Source organism: Ipomoea nil, unplaced genomic scaffold (assembly GCF_001879475.1).
Source record: "Ipomoea nil cultivar Tokyo-kokei standard unplaced genomic scaffold, Asagao_1.1 scaffold1043, whole genome shotgun sequence".
NCBI classification, from domain to species: Eukaryota; Viridiplantae; Streptophyta; class Magnoliopsida; order Solanales; family Convolvulaceae; genus Ipomoea; species Ipomoea nil.
Window position 1 is genome coordinate 8,935,030 of NW_017617471.1, and position 21,558 is coordinate 8,956,587.

The following is a 21,558-nucleotide window of genomic DNA, read 5'->3' on the forward strand; positions in this document are numbered from 1 at the left end:
CGTCATATATATCATCAAAAGGCCCGCATGGGTAGCTCAACTGGTCATAGAGGTGAAACTTTGGAAGAATGACCAGGGATCGAGACTCACTAGCGGCAGTGTGGGAGCAACCTCTCAAAGTAAGGGGGGCTCCTTGTGCGCAGTGAGCACCTGTCTAGCCTCTGTGGTTCATGTTCAGTTGAGTCATCATGATTTACATCCTCCCAAATGCTCTGTCGGGCCGAGGTGTGGGGGCCTTTAGGGTTGGGGTTCAGCCTTTTGGAAGAATATATATCATCAAAAGCTATATAAATTTTAATTTCTTCTCCGATCCCTAATTCCCTATATGAGGAATAACTAATAAGGTGAAACCATACCCAAATGCTTCGAACTAATAGTATTTATGTACTCCAACCAATCACCATGACTTTTAGTCAGAAGAGATTTATAATCCATTTAGTATGACCAAATTTGAAATCATATCAATTGGACAATGATAAGTGTATCCATATGCATGTAATAAATTAAAACATTGGTCATGTTTCCAAAAAAAAAAAAAAAAAACATTGGTCATATATCTTGACTTTATTAATTTAAAAAAGAAGACTGAAAATTATAATTAATCTTTTTAATATATAAATCAATCAAATCATATCACATTTATAAAGAGTCAAAATTAAATAAAATAGAACAATATTTTGATAACACATTTTCCCTCTGAATTATATGCTTATATAACGCTTTTTCTCTTGAATTATTCATGTATCCATATTAGTCCCCCTTAATTATTTTAAAAGTGACGAATTCCCCCCCCCCCCCCAACCCCCCCCCCCTTTTTTTTTTTTAAATGGACATTTTCACTCTTAAAATAACTATTCAATTTATTTTTATTCTCCAACAAAATATTGCTTATATGTAGGGATGATCGGTTCGGTTCGACCCGAACCAAACATTGTAACAACTGAATTGAAACTTTTTTTTTTTTGGTTTATTAAAACTAGGATCGAGAACCAATCAAAACCAATCGGTTTCGATTCCTAATCAAAAAAAATTGTTGAATTTAGACTATTTTAAAATAGTAAATAGAATTTAAAAAAATTGAACCGGCAAACTTCCAGTTCCGATTTATCATTTCACAAAACTATGAATCTAATTGAACCGTTTTCATATATACTTATATGTGCAAATCAAATAAATGTGTAAAAGAGCAGCAACCATTTGTAAACATTATAATTATAATTTTATGTCAACGCTAGTAACATTAATATTATATATAATTATAATTAATTAGTATTAATAAATTATTTGTATTTAATTAAATTGTTACTAGCATTAGCTTAAAATTATAATTATAATATTTGTAAGTGGTGTATGCAGTTTTTCGCATTTATTTTGATCCCCGTATATAAGCAACAATTTGTTGGAGAAGACAAATACATGAAATATTTATTTTTAGGGTAAAAATGTCCATTTAACATAAAAAAGAAAAAAAATTATCATTTTTAAAACAATCAAGGAGGCTAATGTGGATACATGAATAATTCATGATGAAAAAATGTTATAAGCATATAATTTAGGATAAAAGTGTCATTTTATTTATATTAAAATGTATATATAACAATAAATTAAGATAACAAGGTAAAATAAGAATTTATAATTTTTGAAAAATTTCCATATATATATATATATATATATATATATATATATATATATATAGGGATCAAGTGCATTTGTGGCTTCTCGTGCGGTTGTGTGGAGGATTAATGTGTGTGCGGTTTATACTTAATTTGCGTGAGATTTGTACTCAATGTGCCTGAAATTTGTACTTAATGTGCGTCATGTTAATATGCGTGAGTTTTGTACTTAATGTGCCTGAGTATTGTGTTTAATGTGCATGAGATTTGTGCTTAATGTGCGTGAGTATTTCAGAATTACGAGCTCAGAAGGAAGCAGAACAGAAACGCACGCACATTAATGCACAAGCTTCTTGTTACTTCTTCCTTCAATTTGGCCATGGATTCTGGATTATCAGCTACCTCCAGTGCAGTTGAATATTTATATAGATGACGCACGCACAGTAAAATTTGCACAGCATGCAGCTAAGTGTGGATTTCTGTTGTATTATTCCCATAATTCTTAACCACCATAGTCCGCCTCCGCATCATCATCATCATCATCAGGGAGGGGGCAATGACTACTGGGGATGGGGAAGAAGCTAAATCAATAATTTCTGCTGCATTTTACACATTCACGCACATTAAGTACAAATCTCAGGCACATTAAGCACAACACTCACGCACATTGAGTACAAATCTCACGAACATTAATCCACCGCACATCCGCACGGGAAGCATTCAACCGCACGGGAACCTTTCACTATATATATATATATATATAATATTGATGTTGGATTACTTTAGACGTGAGAAAGAGATTGGCATTGCCTCTTGTTTTTTTTTTTTTTTTTTTTTTTTTTCTTTTGGTTTTTGGAATACTATTGACCGTGTTACATTTAGGCATTTTGTTGGAGGCAGGGAATTACATGAGAAAGGAATTACAATTTTATAGGAGATGAATTACTGGAAATAAAGTGAGAATTTAAGGGGGGTGTATTCAATCATGACTTTTGTAGAGTTTTAAGACTTTTAAAATTATAGATTTTAATAAACTTTTATTGACTTTCATAGAGTCGTTCAAAACTTTTTAAAACTTTATAAGACTCTATAAAAGTCTATATAAAAAACATTCATAGACTTTTATCAACTTTTTATTTTAAAAAGTCTACAAAAGTCATTGAAATTCCAAATTGAATACATCCTTGCAAACTTTCAATGATTTTGATTCTTATCATTTATATAATTTTCTTATTATATAGTTCTTCACCGACATCAACATTCTCAACATTATTATTTTTATCCATAGTATATTGAGACTTATATGCTAATTACTTATATATATATATATATATATATTATTAATAAGCATAAAAAAAATTATTTCATTAGAAATTCATAACAATATTGAATAATAAAATTTATAATAAAAGAATTGATCAAATAAAATATTTAAAAATATAATTACAAGTTGCATAAAATAAAAAAAAATCTAATATATATATATATATATATATATATATATATATATATATATATATATATATATATATATATATATATATATATACTTGATATATTGCTAGGAATCACGCAAAGAACTATTATTTGCAATAAGAGACTGCGAACAACAAAAAGGTGCTACTGTTTGCAACCCCAAAATGTTGTTGCTAACAGTAGTTCGCTATTCGTAGTAACTTGTTAAAAAAAAGGAAATATATATATTACGAATATAAACATAAAAAGAATAAAAATCAAAATATATAAGTATTTATATGAATATTATGAAACATATACTAAAATTAGATGATGAAAAATTTGTTTTGTTCATGTATTTAGGGAGAATTAGAGAAAGTTAGCAATAAAAAATTCATAGAAAAAATAAAAATCAATATAAACAAGCAATAATGAAGTAAAAATAATATTATTTAGAATTTTTAGAGGAAGATTGTAAAGTTTAGGAGAGAGAGAAAAATTGGTAGAGTTTAGGTATGAGGAAAATATAGGATAATGAAGAAAAAAATAATTTTATTAAATTTAGATAGGTTTATAAAGTTTAAATAGGGAGAAAAAATAGAGTTTAAATAGCGAGAGAAAACATTCAAAGTTGTTAGAAAGAAAATTTTGAAATCTTGGGGTTGATGGTTGGATTTCAACTATTTATATTTGAGAAGGAAAAGTCTACGAAAGTCTTAAAATTAAAAAGTCTACAAAAGTTCATAACTTTTTGAATACCACATTACTTTTAAAGACTCTATAAAAGTCTTAATCGAATACCACATGACTTTTAAAGACTCTTTAAAATCTTGATTGAATACGGCCTGACTTTTAGAGACTCTCTAAAAGTTTGAATTGAATACCCCAAACTTTTACAGGGCGTTTGTTTAGATTTTAAATTCCCTTCCCACTTAATTCCCATCTAATTCCAAAGGCCATTAAACTCCGTAGTTTGGTTGGAGTGAATTGCAATTCCATGGAATTGCAATTCCCCCATTTTCATGGAATTAAAATCCCATGTCCCCCCCCTGTGATTTTAATTCCTGGGAAAAAAAATAGTGATGAGTCAAAATTACCCATTCCTTTTTTAACCTAAAATTTTAATGTCTAACAACAATAGTGGACATTTTTTACTTTATACTACTTATTCCCTTTCAATTCCCATGTATACCAAACATTGGAATTGAAATTCCCAGTAATTCTATTACTGTCAACCAAACACTGGAATTTAAATTCTCACTTTATTCACAGTAATTCAACTCCCATGGAATTACAATTCCTTTCCCACACAATTCCCCCCTCCAACCAAACGCCCTGTTAAAGTTCATAAAAGTCTTTAAAACTCTATGAAAGTTATGATTGAATACACCCCCCTAAATTCCAGTGTTTGGTATACAGGAATATAATTACTGGGAATTTCAATTCCAATGTTTGGTATACATGTGAATTGAAAGGGAATAAGTAGTATAAAGTCCAAAATGCCTATTATTGTTGTGGGCATCAATTTTAAGTTAAAAACTATGGGAGAGGTAATTTTGTCTCATGATAATATTTTTTTTCTTCCTAAAATTCGTATACTTTTTCAACCTACTGAAACCCAACGAATTAAAACAACTTTAACTGAGACTCAAACCCATAATCTCCCCGTTGAAAAAATCACTTCATGTCGCTTGACCACAAGGTCTTTGCCTCTCGTTAATCATTATATTTTCTCTGTCTTGAGGCTGCCTTTCACGTCCAAATTAAAAAAAAATAAATAAATTAAAGTAATGTAATTTATTGTAAATAATAGAACCTATACGCTATACTTAAAGAGATTTTGGCAAGCTAGCCGGTGGTATATAGTAGACTGTGGACTTAACCAGTTTAAGCAGAAAATGACGTTTGTAATTAATTACGTTGTTGGATATGATAGGCATGAATTGAGTAGGATAACATCTATATATAGCGTGGCATTATTGACTTGTTACAACGTAGCCTGAAAACTGGAAAAACCTAAACAAATTATACATTATGTAGACAATAATGTTGGGACCAAGTTACTTGAATAAAAAAATTTAACTGGAAATTTTCATGATCTGATGTAATAATATATGATTCATAGTATTTAAAAATAAAAAGACTTTAATTATCACGTCAGATGAGAAAAGATTTTAATAAAAACTTTTATTATCTCTATAACTTTATCAATAATATTTTTTTAATTATCATCAACTTCACTATACAAACTTAAACACTTAAATATACAATATATAATAAATAAATATGCAAAATTGGTAAATTTTATAAAATAAACGAAAATGTTAAAATTTAAATCTAGACTGTAAATGCTAGATCTTAAGTAGTAAAATGTGAACGACTAAATCAAATAAAACAAAAAACTAAGTCATAAACTCTAAGTGCAATCTTTTAATACTAAATGTGCAAACCTGGAAAAGTCTAAGAATTACATATTTTAGTGTTCAAGTTTGCATAGTAGAGTTGGTGATAATTACAAAAATATTATCGCAATTTTTAAAAAATTTGATCTGATCCGTTCGATTATTTTTTCATATGTAAGGCTGAGATTGGTTTTTATTTTCCTTCTAAGGACTTATTCTCATTTGATCCATTCTAAGGACTTATATATATATATATATATATATATATATATATATATATATATATATATATATATATATATATATATATATATATATATTTTGGTTCTTGTGAGGTCAGGTCTTCCCGTGCAGTCAATGCGACATACACCATTAGGTATGCATAAATACACCATACAATGTTTAAAAATACACTAGAATGAAATGCCAAAAAATACACCACACATAATGGTGTATTTACAAACATTGTGTGGTGCATTTATGCATACCTAATGGTGTATGCCGCACTGACCGCACGTGAAGACCTGACCTCACAGGAACCTGACCCTATATATATATATATATATATATATATATATATATATATATATATATATATAATCGACTAAATTATATTATTCATAATAGTATGGCCACATGGATTTAACTTAAAAGTTTCGATAATTTTGTTAGTAATATCAAAATTTATGTCTAGACTAATATTTATGGTTGAATTCAAATATTATGTTTTATTGTTCAATATTTGATTTGATCTAGAAGTTTTCAAAGGTAATTTATTTATTGGTAATTAAATGTTGACAAATAAATATTTTCTATGTAAAGCACCCATTATTACAAATAAGAAAAATAAATATTTTTCATATTTGTATTTTATTTGGTATTGCAAATCAAGTCTTGGCCTTTAAACACCTAATTTTGGGTAAGATAAAGCTATATAGGAACCAAAATTTTAAACCATCTTACATGAAAAATGAAACCCTTTTAATTGATCGGTTGCCATAAATTGAACACCCTTATCCCATGTCAAAAAAGAAATATATTTATATTGTCACGTCATCCCGTGTCAAAAGAAAAAAAAAAATACTTATATCGTTACTCAAAACAAATTTAAGATCAGATTTTGTTTCAAAAATTTGTGAGTATATCGAAACATGATATATAGGCGTTTCAAAGAATTTAGCCAACTCATCCCCACACAAATTAATGATTCTGAATAGTTTGATAAGCTTTATTATGTATTCGTAGCCTTCCTTTTTCGATGGTATTATTTTTTATAATAATAGTGTCTCCAAATTATAGTATAGTACTGCATGTATAAATATCCCTCATTCTTCCTCTTTTTGGTATCACCATATCATCAGTGTTGAATACAATATTATATATTCTCTCTACAACTTTGGTTTAGTCTCTGCAATTCACATATAATAATGTGCATTGCAATATTTGTTTGGCAAGCACACCCCAGGTACCCTTTTCTTCTCTTGCTCAACAGAGATGAATATCACAGCAGGCAAGTCCAAATATCGATGTACTTTAATTTCTGTTTTATATATATTACTGGGTTTTTGAAGTTTTTTTAGTAATAGCTAGATAGGTGTTTAGAAAGATGAATATAATGGTGCATATATATATATGTAGAGATATTATAGGATAAAGTGTCATTCCGCACCATGAACTATTCCTAATTACAGGGCGACAAAAGCGTTGGAGTGGTGGGAAGGAGGTGAAATATTAGGAGGGCGAGACGAGGTTGGTGGGGGGACATGGTTAGCTTGTTCAAGGGAAGGGAGGGTGGCTTTCTTGACTAATGTTTTGGAACTTCACACCCTCCCTGAAGCCAGAACCAGAGGAGACCTCCCTGTTCGTTTTCTCCAGGTACTACTATATCCATGCTCATTTGTTGTACATTACTACAAGAAAAAATCTTTTTAACGTCGGTTATTTTACCCTTTTAATATAATATTTGCAAATTAAATTTATGAGCTGACAGCAAGAATTGGTACAACCCGGAATACATACATGGTTGTACCAGGTGTAATTTGATATCTATATCGATTGGCACCTCATAGAAAACATATAGGTCGGGTAAATTCCGTCTTGTGATTTAATCTTGCAAAGGATCATAAGGAGTTAAGCAAGCTTAGCTTAAGTTGCTCATAGTTGACGGACAGTTCTTATTGAGAGCCGAACTTATAATCTTGGTTACCAAATTAACAGCCTGACAAATAATTTTATATTTATTGGTGCTTATGAATTGTCTGATCACATTTATTTATTATCAAATATTAAAGAATCTAACAAATAATATATGACGTAACTTGCGGTGATTGTAGAGTAGTAAAAGTCCTAAGGAATTTGCAAAGGAATTGGTGAAGGAAGGGCATGAATACAATGGGTTCAACTTGATAATGGCAGATTTTGAAAGCAAAAGCATGGTTTACATCTCCAACAGGCCTAAAGGGGAACCCATTTCCATTCATGAGGTCACTCCAGGTATTCATGTCCTCTCAAATGCAAACCTCGACTCTCCTTGGCCTAAGGTCTCAACTCTCAACTCACAACTTTTTTTTTTTTTTTTTTTTTTTTCCTTAATGAATGCCAATCGGGTTAAACTGTTCAATTTCAGCCTAGTCCTATCGGATTTCGGACTTATCGGGCAGGATCAATTTTTAATTATGATAAACTAGTGCATTTACACTAATAAATATAAAGTTATACATTATCCAATCAATAATATAAATCTCCATTTCTAAATTCCAATTAAAAATAATTAATATATCTATACTATAATGTAATAATTAAAATAAGTTTTTTTCATTATTTATTTTCATACAAAATAATAAATTTATTAAAATTTTATTTACAAATTTAATAAAAATTACTAAAGATGAGCTTAAATAATATATATATATTGTTCCACATTTCTTGCGAAACAAAGAATATAGCCTTAAGTGGCTTGGGCTATCGAGCTAGCCCACCAAATTTCAAGTTGTCCGTTCGGGTAATTAGACTTATCGGTTTTGGATTTATCGGGTCAATTTCTCAGTTTCTGACTAAAATTGACACCTCTACATTTTTTCATACAGTATAAGTGGCTTGGCCTATCGAGCTAGCCCACTAAATTTCAAGTTGTCCGTTCGAATCATTGGACTTATCGATTTTGGATTTATCGAATCAGTTCATCAGTTTCTTGCTAAGATTGACGTCCCTAAATTTTTTCATACGGTATAAGTGGTGGGTCAATAATTGATTTGTACAAATTGGACCAAAAATTGATATACAGCTGACAATTGTTTAACGGGTTGTTTAAATTAGTCAAAAAATTAATTTTAATCCTGCAATAATTAACATTTTTTATTAATTTATTTTTTTTTTCTGAAATTTCGTGTTTGCAATTTTTTTTTCCAAGTGTCAACGTCTGAAAATGAATTTCAAGAAGATGATGGTTGGCGAAAAAGAAGAAGATTTACCTTTGAAAGAAATGGTAGAGAAAGTGATGCGAGACACAACTAAAGCTGACCACACCTTATTGCCTCATATATGTTCTCTCGACTGGGAATTCAGCCTCAGTTCTATTTTTGTCCAAGTTGACACTCCCCTGGTAAATTAATTAACTATATTTCTTCATTTTGTTGGTTTCATTTGCGTATATTGCAAATATATAGTATGAGAAACTAAATCAATATAATTAATCTTCCCCAATATACGAATTAAAATAGTACTCCCAGTGGGAGCAACCTATTAGATTTCTTGGTTTAAACATGTAAGCTATGAACAATTTATGTTGGTTTACTTTCTTGTGGTCCTTTACCAACTAAAGTCACAATGCGGAGTTTATCCAGTGTACATGCATTATCGGATAATGGCTGCTAATTTCTCTGTCATGAAAAAATAAAATGTTTTTTTATGTGACTCTTACACAGTCAATATACACATGAAAAAGGAGATGGTAAATATATGAATAATTTTTTGAATACTACTGACTCTATTATAATTTAGTATTTGTCCATATATATGAATAATTTATATCTGTTGATATTGAATATTTTGCATACAGTACTTCATAGAATGGAATACCATAAAATTACCATTTTGATGTGTATAGGGGCTTTATGGTACTAGAAGTACAAGTGTGGTAAGCGTGGATGGAACTGGGGAAGTGGATTTCTACGAGGTGTCTCTTGAGAATGGCAAGTGGAAGGAGAAAAAGGTCAATTACCAATATGGGAAGAAACGAAGCCTTTGATGGAAATTGGTATTTGTATACTATGGAGGTCTATGTTAATAGGAAGTTAATGTTGTTACATCCTAGTGACTTGTACAATAAACACTCAGGACAACTGTTACGACTTACTGTGTTTATTCGTTCTTTACTTTTATATTGAGTTAATTTCAACAATGGCCCTCTGACTATACTGATTTTTCAAAATTAGTCTTCGACTTTTAATTTGAACACTTTACGTCTCTTGACTTTCAATTTCTTTTCATTTGAGGTCCTTTAATTTCGTCTGATGACTGTAAAATGAACTTTAAATGAAAGGGTAAAGTAGTCATTTCATGTGTCTAATATATAATTCTTCGTATTTCTTCCTTGCATATGCAACTTCATACATTAGATTCACTTAATTGCTTAATCCTTAATGGAATTTTGTTCATTGAAAGTCAAAAGGATATAAAGTGTCTAAATTAAAAGTCGATGACTAATTTTGAAAAATCAATATAGTCAGAGGACCATTGCTGGAATTAACTCTTTTATATTTATTTTTTGCAAATTATATATTTCTATCATAAAATTATTGAATTTTAGGTAAAAATTATTGTACTCATTCACTTTTATTGCATGTGTCTCTTTTATTTAATGAGTATTTAATTTAAATAAGGTTTTTGTAGGTAATATAACTTTCACGAAAATCTCATACATTTTAAATTATATTTTTCATTGTAAATCAAGTTTAGAAATTTGTTCTACAGTTTCAATATACAATTGTTTAGTTTTTAGTTTCCGTTTGATTTTAGTCCACTTTTGTGAAGCCATTCCGATTTATTTTTATGTTCAAAGTTGTCCATATAAGGATTCTGTATTTCATTAGCGTTAGAATTTCAATTCATTTTCTCTATATTATTGTAACTCCTCCTTTCCTTAGTCATCTCTTAACTAGGACTAATTCTTGTACTTCTATATCTACTTTCGTCATGTATTTTATAAATGCGATTGATCTATAATAAAACGTTGTGTAAATATTATTGTTCTCATCTAAGAGCAACATTATCTGTTGGGGAGAATTGGGGGGAGAATGTAAGAGTGATTAGGAAAGAGAATGTGGATGGGGAGAGAAAAAAACAAAAAACAAAAAACAAAAAACAAAATAAAATTAAAAATTAAAAAAAAAAATTAAAGGTAATCAGCGCGTCCGCCCGTCCTTCCTATTTTTTTTTTTCTTCCATTCTCCCACTCTTTGCAGGAGAATTCTTTTTTTTTTTTTTTTTTTTTCATTCTCCCATCTGTTGAGCTGCATATTTGTGTACTAATCTCCCCATATTATACTCTGATGGGGATGCTCTAATATCAGTAGACCATACGATCCATGCATGGTTAGTTTATTAATAGCAATACACACACTCATGTGTATATATATATATATATATATATATATATATATATATATATATATATATATATATATATATATATATATATATATATATATATATATGCGTGTGTGTTGCTACTTCTTAAATTCTTAATAGAACTTTGAATTTATTTTCTAATAATTTATACAGTGGAATTTTAAAAATGTGGATAATGTCGTTTCTTGATAAAAGTGAAAAATGTGTAATTATACAGGAAATTGATTGCATAATATCCGCTAAAATTATGGACAAAAAAAATCATATCCATCGTATTATGTTGTTGTTGAGGAATTTATCATATATGAGTTTGTGTGAAGCAAGGAAGAGATCTCTGTGCATGTCCATTAGTCAGTGTATATTATAAATTGAAAACAACAAAAGAGATCTCCATGTATGTCCATCAGTCAATGCATACTGTCAATTGATGATAACAATTAAAGAGTTGTAGGAATCTTTAGACTTGAAGTATAAGAGTGAAGACGATAGGGCAAAGAAATTTGTTGTTAGCTGATTCCTTGATTACAAGATGGTGAGGGATGTCTTGAATCAAATTAAAGACATGCATATGATCTTCAACGAGATGATTGATGAAGGAATGGTCGTGAGTGAAGCCTTTCAAGTGAAATCTGTTATCCACTTGTTGCCTCCGGGCTAGAAGGACTTCAAGAATAACGTGAAACAATTCCACGAAAAATGATTCTATTGTGGCAATAAGAGCTACAAGTCAACTAATTGCAAAACACATAAGAAGAAGAATAATAATTCTAAATCTAATGTGGTGAAGGACAATCATAATGAGTCCAAAATCATCCTCTCGGCTATGGTGGCCAATATAGTGCGACCCAATATATGTGTTCCAATCGTTACTTTTGGTTTCTTTGTTTTTAAATTGATACTTATACTATATCATTGTATATATTTTCTAATTTAGTCCAAACATATCAGTAGATGAAAAATTATACTTTGATTGAGATCAATAAGTTGTTGAGTGTATGGAGCCACAACTTTGAATGCTATCCATCAATGATAGTACAAACTATTTATAATTTGCGTCAGGTAGCTAGAAAATGGGTTTCTGTATGAAGAAATGTGGTATGATCAAGCATCTATGGCTAAAGAGTTTAATAAATTAATTAAGCAATTGACTGATGAGCAGAAATATGTTTACGATAATGTGATAGGCGATGTTAATAGAAATGGAGGTGGATTGATCTTTGTGATTGGATATAGTGGAATAGACAAAACCTTTTGTTTTGAGAACATTATCTTCTATTATACGGTTGAGAGGCGTAATTAATTGCTCTTAATGTGGTATCCAGCGGAACAACTTATCTTCTTTTTCTTGAGGGAAGGATTGCCCACTCTACATTTGTCATACTAATTCATCATCCTTGGGAGAAACAAATTTTTTAGGCATAATTCTTGAAAACTATTAGACACAAGGTGAGAGGAAATTAGTGAAAGCTAAGTAACAACTAGGGATTAGGGGAATGAAAGTAAACAATTTGAGTAAATAACCAATAATCAAAAGAGGGTTTGGAATGAGGAAACATTCGATTCAATGCCAATTCTAAGGATTAAGGAGAGTTAAACTCAATTTCAAGATTCAAGACTGCCAACACCAATTCGGTAGGCTTACACGCCACTTTCATGATCCAATGTTAAGACGAATTGAAAAATGATGATTGTCTCACTTTCGTGACGCTACCGACCCTTTCAAACAAGGCTCAAACAGTCTAGAACCTTAGAATTACCTACTTTCGTAGTGGAATCTAACGGTAGTGAGATGAGTCTAGAGGAATATTGTTAGTTGTGAGTCAAATCAAGAAGATATGCTAACCCCGTGTCAATTGGTTGTCAAATTCCAAATTAAGAATGTGTTGGCAATGTTGGGCCCCACATCTCAACACAAAAAATCATCTCACAACACAAGGAACCCTAAATTAGGTTTTACCCCTCTTTGTAATAGATATCAAATAGACATTAAGAATCTCATATAAACCTCATTCCAAACCCAAATAAGACTACTCATATACTATATAAACTAAAAGTACAAAACTATCAAAGCAAATAAGAGTAAACAAGACACATATCTTCAAAATATAGTGGATACTTGATCCTTATAGGATTCAAGCTTGTAAATACAAGAATCTAAGCTTTAAGAGTAAAATACCAAGTCTAAAAGATGAAAATCTCACAAGAAAACATAAAACCTACGCCTCACTACTTCCTGCTTCTCCTCCCTTTTTTTGAGATCTAAAATTATCAATTTATACTGTGCGTCAGGGTTCGGCGCATGGGTGATGACATGGGCATTCTTGCAACCGTCTGTAGAAATGGACACCCCAAGGGCGTGTACCGTGCGCGAGGCAGATTGCCTGCGTGGGCTTGCTGACGCATGTGAGCGTTGTTTGGTCTGCGCCACAGACTTACCTTTGCTCCTATTTTGAACATCTTCTTCTCGAGTTACTTCAAGATATCCTTCTGCTTCCTTTTATGCATTCTTCGCTCAACATTTGCTCATTTTCGCTCTAACATGCCTCTTTTTCCCTTAATTGTGCAATTGGGTGAAACTATATGCAAAACACATCATTTAGCTCAGAATTCCAATTAAACACACCAAAATAGGTAACAAAATAGGCGAGAAAGGGCATAAAATATAGCTCAAATAAAGTGTCATACTAAGCATCCGAAATGAAGACTCAACGTGGAACATAAAAAAGGGAGTCAACTTGCCAAATTGATTGTGAAATGCAAGTTGGTCATTTTGGATGAAGCTCCAGTGATGCATAAGTATTGCTTTGAAGCATTGGGATTGAACCATGAGAAATCTAATAAGATGCATCGATCCTTTTAGTTCTGAAATGACATTTAGGGGAAAACAGTTGTTTTGGTTGGTGACTTTAGACAAATCTTACCAGTTCTTATTATCTCTGGTAGATTTGTACGGTTCTAAAGTTGACAAAAAAAAAAAAAATCGCATTTACAAAAATTGCAGACTAGTGTTGATTTTGCAAAACTTGAAATTTTTTCCAAGTGGATTGCTGCGATTGATGATGGTATAGTTGGTGGCCTAATGACGGATCGAATATTCAGAAGTGATTGTACCATTTGAAAATTTATTACAGTTTGTTAGTGACCCTTTTGCAACAATTGTAGATAACACTTTAACCTGTTGTATTTCTCTGGAAGAAATCAATGTTTAATCATGATTAGTTATATGTAGTTGTGTCTAAAGTTACTAGTCTACAATGACTTAAAAAAAAAAAAAAATTGATGTGTGGGGATTCCGATGAATGTTGTAGTCAACTACAAATGTTATTTATCATATGAAGTGTTTAATAATTTGTAATTTATTTGTGATACAATATTAATATTTTTTGTATGTGTAATTTCCATAATTATGTTCATATTGTACCTACATTTGAATTTTTTTTTTGAAATAACTATATTTGAATTATTTAAATTTATATTTTCTAAATCTCATGTGGTATTTTCAGTGTATATATATATATATATATATATATATATATATATATATATATATATATATATATATCACTGTGAATTTCATTGATAATTGCTTTATTATATTATTTTAATTTTAATGTATTTTTTAAACATTACTAACATAAAAGTTATTTAAATTTAAATTTCATATTGTACATCACACAGGGAATGCCGATCGCTAGTCCTACTAAAATTAGGAAATTAAAGGAACTATTTATTATGACTTGAATAATTATTAATTAACCAGTTACATTAATTAGACCAAAGGGACAAAGAGAGAGACTGCTCGATTTTAGTTCGGATTTTCAGGTATGCTCCCAGTTTACGTTAATGGCCACCCAATCGGTTTACGTTAATAGTTAAACCCTAATTATATTTTGCGTGGCCTGGGTTGAGGGAGGCGTTGCCTTGCAGCAGCGCCGAGCCGGCGCAATCCGGCCGGCGGTGTCGCCGAGTTTTGCCGCTGGTTACTGTTGGCTGCGTCAGCTCGCCGGCGGCGTATGGGGCTCCGCTGCTGTTCCCGAAAGGGCTCCAGTCAAAGTGGGCTGGAGCCCTAGGCCCAATTTGGGGCCTTTGGCCCAGTAAGGAAGCAAAGTTTTGGGATGGTGTATAGTAGCAAGAAAGTTTGAATTTTCTTGGAAAAATTATTTTCATGTTTGATATGATTTTTTTTTTTTTTTTTTTTTAAGAAAGGTTCGGGTGAATGGGAATCTAATTCAATTATATTAATGAAAGTAAATTTCTAAGAAGATAGAATTCTTTTTCTTGGGATTCTACATAATTTATTCAATTAGATATTTTTTTTGGGTTAGGTTAAAAGTCTCTTATAAATTGGCATATAATTTATTGATTTACAAGTAATTTATTAAACTTTTAATTATACGTTATGTTTTTATTTTTTCTTTTTAATCTTTATATATAACAAAGATATATTAGAGATGTTAAAAATTTTTATAGGAAAACTTAATCGGATCAAACATCTTAATTAATTTTTTAAATAATTTAATTCTTATGTTTCTCAAGTAAGTCCAAACATACTAATTCATAAAATACATTCTCTGGAAATATTTTGTTAAGAATTTTTTTTTTAAAAAAACTAAAGAACTTTCACCATTAAAACAAATGTTCAATACAACCAGGAATAGTATTAAGCCAAATTAAAAAATCAGAATCAGAATTAATAGGAAATTACTAAAACCTCTCTAAGGTCTGTTTGGTTTCTACTTTATTGGCTATTTTAGTCAAGTTTGACCTCTTTTGGGCCGATTAAATGTTTTAATAAGGCTTTGTGCCTCATATTTTTGTAGGTGTATTTTGAGCTAATTTGGGCAGATTATTTATTTGATTTTTAATCTGTTTTGGACTGTTTAAAACTGATTTTGAACCATAATTATTAGATTAAATATTTAATCATTAAAGTATATTGGGCTATCCTGAGGTATTAAAATTATGATAGACAACTGTTATATGATGGTCCTAATGTAAAAATTATGTGTGGAGTTTATAGAAAATAAATTGAGGGCACATGATGGGTTAACTATAGACACTAAATGCATGCATATAATGTCTTAACAAAATTCTCTAGTTTTTCACACATTTTGATTTGTTTTCATTTTTTTTTTTTTTTGTTAGATTTTTAGTGATGACTATGAAAGGAGAGAAATCAAAAGCTGGCTCTGGGAAAACTGAGAAGTAAGTTATTATTATTATTATTATTATTATTATTATTATTATTATTATTATTATTTTCAACGAAGTATATGATTTTGTGCTTTGCTTTCAATGAACATACGGGAAAGAATATCTTACTTTGATTTTGCTTTAGGCTTGCTATAAGGAAGCAAAAAGTGAAGAGAGTTAAGGATCCCAACAAGCCTAAAAGGCCTCCCAGCGCTTTTCTCCTCTTCATGTATGTCCAAGTTTTTTTTTAGGCCTTTTTCTTTTATATTATATGGTCTTGAAAAATTCTAATCCTTTTAAATATTTTGGGTTATAGGGAAGTGTTTAGAGAAGAGTACAGAAAACAACACCCAGACAACAAAAGAGTTGGTGTTGTAAGTGTTTTTTTTTTTTGTTTTTTTTTTTTTGTTTTTAATTGTAGTTTAGATTAGAGAGCATTGGTGAATTGATTTTTTTTTTTTTTTAAATTTATTGTGTTTGATTTTAAATTTGTTTGAGAAAATAGGTTGGGAAAGCTGCTGGAGATAAATGGAGGTCTATGACTGAAGAGGTAAATTCTTAACTATTTAAAATTTGAATTCTATTCTATTTGGTGAAATTTTTGAATGGTTTTTCTAAAATGAATTTGCAATTAAATTGCAATTTCAAAATTCAGGAGAAAGCCCCCTACATAGATAAAGCAGAGGAAAGGAAGGAGGAATATGGAAAAAAGATGACAGCTTATCTAGGGATATCGGTAAATAATTTACTATACTTTCTTCTCTTTTTTAATAATATCTTTAATTATTATTATTATTATTATGATTATATTATATTTTGAGATTGCATTCGAACTATAGAGATGCATAAAAAATAATAGAGAATTATAAATTCGTTGAGACAGCGAGAGTCTAGGATAGTTTTGAGACTGGAAGAGAATTGCAATATATAAAGATATACTTAGGGGTATTTGAATTAGTAAATAATTGTTAGTTGATTGAGTTAGTGAGTTTGACTAGTTGATAGCATTAGGTGATTGTAAAAAAGTGTTTGGTAAATTATCTGTTAGTTTGATAGTTAATTACATACAAAATTACTTTTTCAAGAAGCTGATTGAAAAAGCTGCTTTGAATTTTATCATTTTGGAGCAACAAGTTGTTACAAACACTCATATTAATAATGGTCAAATAAGTCAAAATTAATTGATAAGCTAATTATGTTACCAAACTGGGCCTCAATACTATTTTTCTTAATATGTTTTGTTTGTTTATTTTGTTTTAACAGCAGGAGCAAGAGAACAATGAAGATTTGGAATAGGAGGATGATATTTATATAGATTATTTATAGATTTTTTTTTTTATTTATAGATTTTAATGGGACTATCGTTGTTATTCCCCATACATTTTTTTCTAGTAGAAAAGTATATAGCTTCTATAATGTTGCCCCTACTATAGATTGTAGTTGGTAGATTGGGATGAAAGTATATACGGTTTCTCTCCTTAACTATTAGGTTTTGAGTACTTTGTATTTCTGCAAGGCATTATATTATCTAGCTATAGCTTCCATACTCTTTGTTTGTGTTCCGGTAATTCCTCAAAGCAACTCTTTAATAATGATCGTAAATTTGTTGGATTAAAGCAATGCGTACGACATCTCTTGTTACATTTTTCGTTGTTGCTGAGACAGTGTTGCAAAAATCTCGTCTAAACACCAATTAATCACTGTGTAAGTGCTAGGTGCTGGTCGGCCGCCTAGCGTATCACAATAATTTGTGGTCTAGGCAATTGGCTAGCTAAGCGGCCGACTAGGCCGCCTAAGTGCTGTCTAGGTTAATTGCTTAGGCCTCCTAAGCACAGACTAGCTAGTTGCCTAATCGGTTGATTAGCTATTGTTCCCTTCTTTTTTAAATGAGTTATTTCACTCAAATCGACATCGTTTTGAGTGAAATAATTCTAAATTGTTCAAACTCTAGATATTTTTTTTATGAATCCTTGTTCAGTAACGTGTTGGGTTGTAGACAACATGTTGTTTCTTATTATAAGAATCATAATACTTATTACAAAAAATTTAATATCAATTTAAAATAAATAAATTGTTACTTACAATAAATAATATTGTAATATTTATAAGCTTGAATATATGCATGCATGGTATGTACGGGGAATGAGATGATGACTTTGATATTTTCGTTGGGGTATTGTTTTTGATGGAAGAATAGAAAAGGTTGACTGTGAATTGAACTTTGAACTTGAATGGGTCAGGCCTACTCGTTAAGCTAGGAACAAACTATACTGTAAAATGAAGTCAAATACGTATATTTCCCAACAAGTCTATATTTAGAAAAGTAATTTTCTTTTCTTATTTGGTTAAAAATAAAACCGGAGGAATAATTCTATTTTTGTTTATATTCTATCACTTTGAAAAATGTTTTTTTTTTTTTTTATAAATAAATTGAACATGACTATTTTTGTGAATATTATATTAAGATTATGAGAATATAATATTACCTTAACATTATACTGAATATATTTTAACTCCAATTACCTTTAATCCTATTTAGGGCATCTGTCTTATTATTTCCAAAAAATGTAAACTTTTATGCATGTAAAACTAAATTGTGGTTCTTAGCTAGTTAAAAGTCTGAAGAGATTGAATAAACTTTTATAAAATTGTCATTATGTATTTTGTTATAAAAATACAAGTGAGTAGCCCTTTCACAAAGCTGCTTCACAATTTAGCTCTACATCTTTGTTCCCTCCTGCATAGGTAGTTTGAGAAAGTAAGTTTAATGGAGATATAGTGATGATTATTTGTAGAGTATTTATTGGGGCTGGGGTTGAAGAGACAATATCGAAGGTGGTGGTGGCGGCCGACGGTCGCGCAACGTCAAGGTTGGTGGCGGTGGTGCTGATGGTAGAGTTTGCAGCTATGGATTGTTTGGTCAATTGAAGCATGTGCTCCATCTCAACTAAAAGCATAAGCTGATAGTTGGATTACACATTAATGGTTATTATATGCTCAACATGGTCTACATATAGCAAATGAAAATAATAGTTTTGGGAAGAATTTTAATTTATATTGCTCAATCCAATTTATAGAATACATGAAGAGATAGTTTGAGAAAGTAAGTTTAATGGAGATAAAGTGGTGGTTCTTTAATTTGTAGGGTATTTATTGGGGCTAGGGTTAAAGAGACAATATTGAATTGGTGGTGGCGGTGGTGTTGCCGACCGACGGTCGCACAACGTTAGGGTTTGGCGGTGGCAGTGATGATAGGGATTGCATGTATGGATTGTTTGGTCTACGGATAGCAAATGAAAACAATAGTTCTGGGAAGAATTCAAATTTATATTGATCAATCTAATTTATATAATTCATTAAAGAGATGTATGTATTTATAAGAGTACAAATAGTAGGTCTAATCAGGTCATTAAAGGTAACACTTGTGTGAGACCGTCACACGGGTCTCAAACCGTAAGACGGATCAGATATTTGATTAATGGTCAAATCTTTGGTTAATGAGTCAGATCTGGTCTCACGAATTAAGACTGAGTTCACACAATTAAGTTTTTTCCAATCATTAATGATAAAAGATAAATGTACAACAATACACTGAAAGTGAGAATGAATTATAATATAAATAGAATACAGAGTCTTAATAATATGCCTTTGAGTCATTACCACATTACTTAACCGAAAGAGTTAAAAATATATAATATGATACATTACTCCAAAAAAGTAATTCCATATTAAAATTATTCAGTCGTCACTATGCTGGTCGTATACAGTTGCCCATGCAGTCACAGATTGCGTACATGTTGTTAAGACTTAAGAAGGTGATTAATTAATTGATTTTCAACAACAAAAAAAAAAAAAAGGGAAATAAGAAAAATGAATGAAGAAATGAATGAATGAGTCGTTAGGATTGGAACGTCAAATGTGAGATTATTCTTCTGCTAACATTAACTCGCAGCCTTGTGAGACCCCTCCGGAAGCCGGTGGCTATGGTGTTTTGAAGAAGGAGATGATGGGCGAAAAGTCATCATTTTTCCAGCCGCGAAGTTCTGCTCACTCACCGTGCTAGCCCCGTTGTGGCCGGGGTTAGTTGACGGAGAGGTTACCGGCCGCCATTGCAGAGAAGGAAGCAAAAGATGAGTTGATGACTCCTCTCTGGAGGCAACGTTAACCCTGCTGCTGCAAAGTTCTTTGCTCCAGCAAGAGCCGAGTTGGTGCCGGGGTTGGATTTGGGAGGGGTTACGGGTTTCCATTGCAGAGATGGTAGAAAAAGATGATTGTTTGTCGCCCACTTGTCTTCATTGTTGTCAGCAGGAACTGATCTACATGCTTCATAAGGTTTGATGCACAGTAGAATAATAAGTACTAAAACAAGACTAGGTTGATAATGTCTCATTGGATCGGATGTGTGTTTAGTTCTTAATGTCTGTTGGTTAAGGAACAACAATAACATATAGATCAGAGGTACGGTAGGTGATATGAATTGAAGTTGGTGAAAGAATTTGATGATGGGAAAGAAAATGAGAAGAGGCATATTTATAAACTTGAAAGTATGTTATGTACATGGGATGAGATGATGACTTTGATGGAAGAGTAGAAAAGGTTGACCGTGAATTGTACTTTGAACTTGAATGGGTCAGGCCGGTCAGCTACTCGTTAAGGAGCAAATTCTGCCGTAAAAATGAAGACGATATGTATACTTTCCAACAAGTCTATATTTGGAAAAAAAAAGTATTTTTCTTGTTCTATTTGGTTAAAAATAAAAAGTCAGGAATTCTTTTTTTTTTTTTTAAATTTAAACTTGTTTTTTTTAAAAAAAAAATTAATTTATTAATCAAAGGAGGGCAGAGCCCATACAAACTCAAGGAGTTAAGGCCCCGCATGGCGAAAACCTACCAAGTCTAAAAAACAAAGGAAAAATAAATAAATATCTACATCAAAGAGGCCCAAGGCTATAAACTAACGGCCCGGCTTATGCCAACACAACTAGCACAAGACCAAACTAGAGGTGTGGACCAACACATCTGTAGATGCCATAGTGAAAAACTACCACCACACGACCATCCTGACACGCCCGCGGTCCAACTCGTACAAGCAGAGAAGGCCTATCTCAAAACAAGCTAAGATCCGACACCTCCCGCAATTAGCCAGGGGAACAACCACCTTGCTATCATCGTGACACGCTACCATGCCGCCTCCCTACAACGTTGCAATGCCACGTCTCTACACCACAATGCAACCAAGTAGAGCTGCTAACACAGCCGCAACACCTC

At 31.2% G+C, this 21,558-nt stretch overlaps 2 protein-coding genes across 3 annotated transcripts; both read left to right on the top strand.

Moving 5' to 3' along the window:
- Positions 1-6,810: 6,810 nt before the first annotated feature.
- On the top strand, positions 6,811-9,843 carry LOC109182274 (transport and Golgi organization 2 homolog). The gene is made up of 5 exons (XM_019332401.1): positions 6,811-6,980; positions 7,162-7,345; positions 7,804-8,010; positions 8,880-9,071; positions 9,576-9,843. Exons 1-5 carry the CDS (start codon positions 6,898-6,900, stop codon positions 9,714-9,716), a joined length of 807 nt encoding a protein of 268 aa, XP_019187946.1. The 5' UTR covers positions 6,811-6,897; the 3' UTR covers positions 9,717-9,843.
- A 5,006-nt stretch (positions 9,844-14,849) lies between these two features.
- LOC109182275 (HMG1/2-like protein) lies at positions 14,850-17,792 on the top strand. 2 transcript variants are annotated; one of them, XM_019332403.1, is made up of 7 exons: positions 14,850-14,920; positions 16,244-16,303; positions 16,437-16,520; positions 16,608-16,665; positions 16,797-16,841; positions 16,947-17,027; positions 17,555-17,792. In XM_019332403.1, the coding sequence occupies exons 2-7, from the start codon at positions 16,254-16,256 to the stop codon at positions 17,585-17,587; spliced, it is 351 nt and encodes a 116-aa protein (XP_019187948.1). In that variant the 5' UTR covers positions 14,850-14,920; positions 16,244-16,253; the 3' UTR covers positions 17,588-17,792. The 2 variants fall into 2 exon arrangements, with proteins under 2 accessions (XP_019187948.1, XP_019187949.1); XM_019332404.1 differs by having other exon boundaries at positions 17,558-17,792.
- Positions 17,793-21,558: the final 3,766 nt, after the last annotated feature.

Coding starts and splice junctions, on each gene's coding strand:
- LOC109182274 (XM_019332401.1), top strand. CDS start 6,898: ATGTGCATTGCAATATTTGTTTGGCAAGCACACCCCAGGTACCCTTTT. Junction 6,981..7,161: donor AGAGATGAATATCACAGCAG/GCAAGTCCAAAT, acceptor TCCTAATTACAG/GGCGACAAAAGCGTTGGAGT. Junction 7,346..7,803: donor TCCCTGTTCGTTTTCTCCAG/GTACTACTATAT, acceptor CGGTGATTGTAG/AGTAGTAAAAGTCCTAAGGA.
- LOC109182275 (XM_019332403.1), top strand. CDS start 16,254: ATGACTATGAAAGGAGAGAAATCAAAAGCTGGCTCTGGGAAAACTGAG. Junction 16,304..16,436: donor GGCTCTGGGAAAACTGAGAA/GTAAGTTATTAT, acceptor ATTTTGCTTTAG/GCTTGCTATAAGGAAGCAAA. Junction 16,842..16,946: donor GGAGGTCTATGACTGAAGAG/GTAAATTCTTAA, acceptor TTCAAAATTCAG/GAGAAAGCCCCCTACATAGA.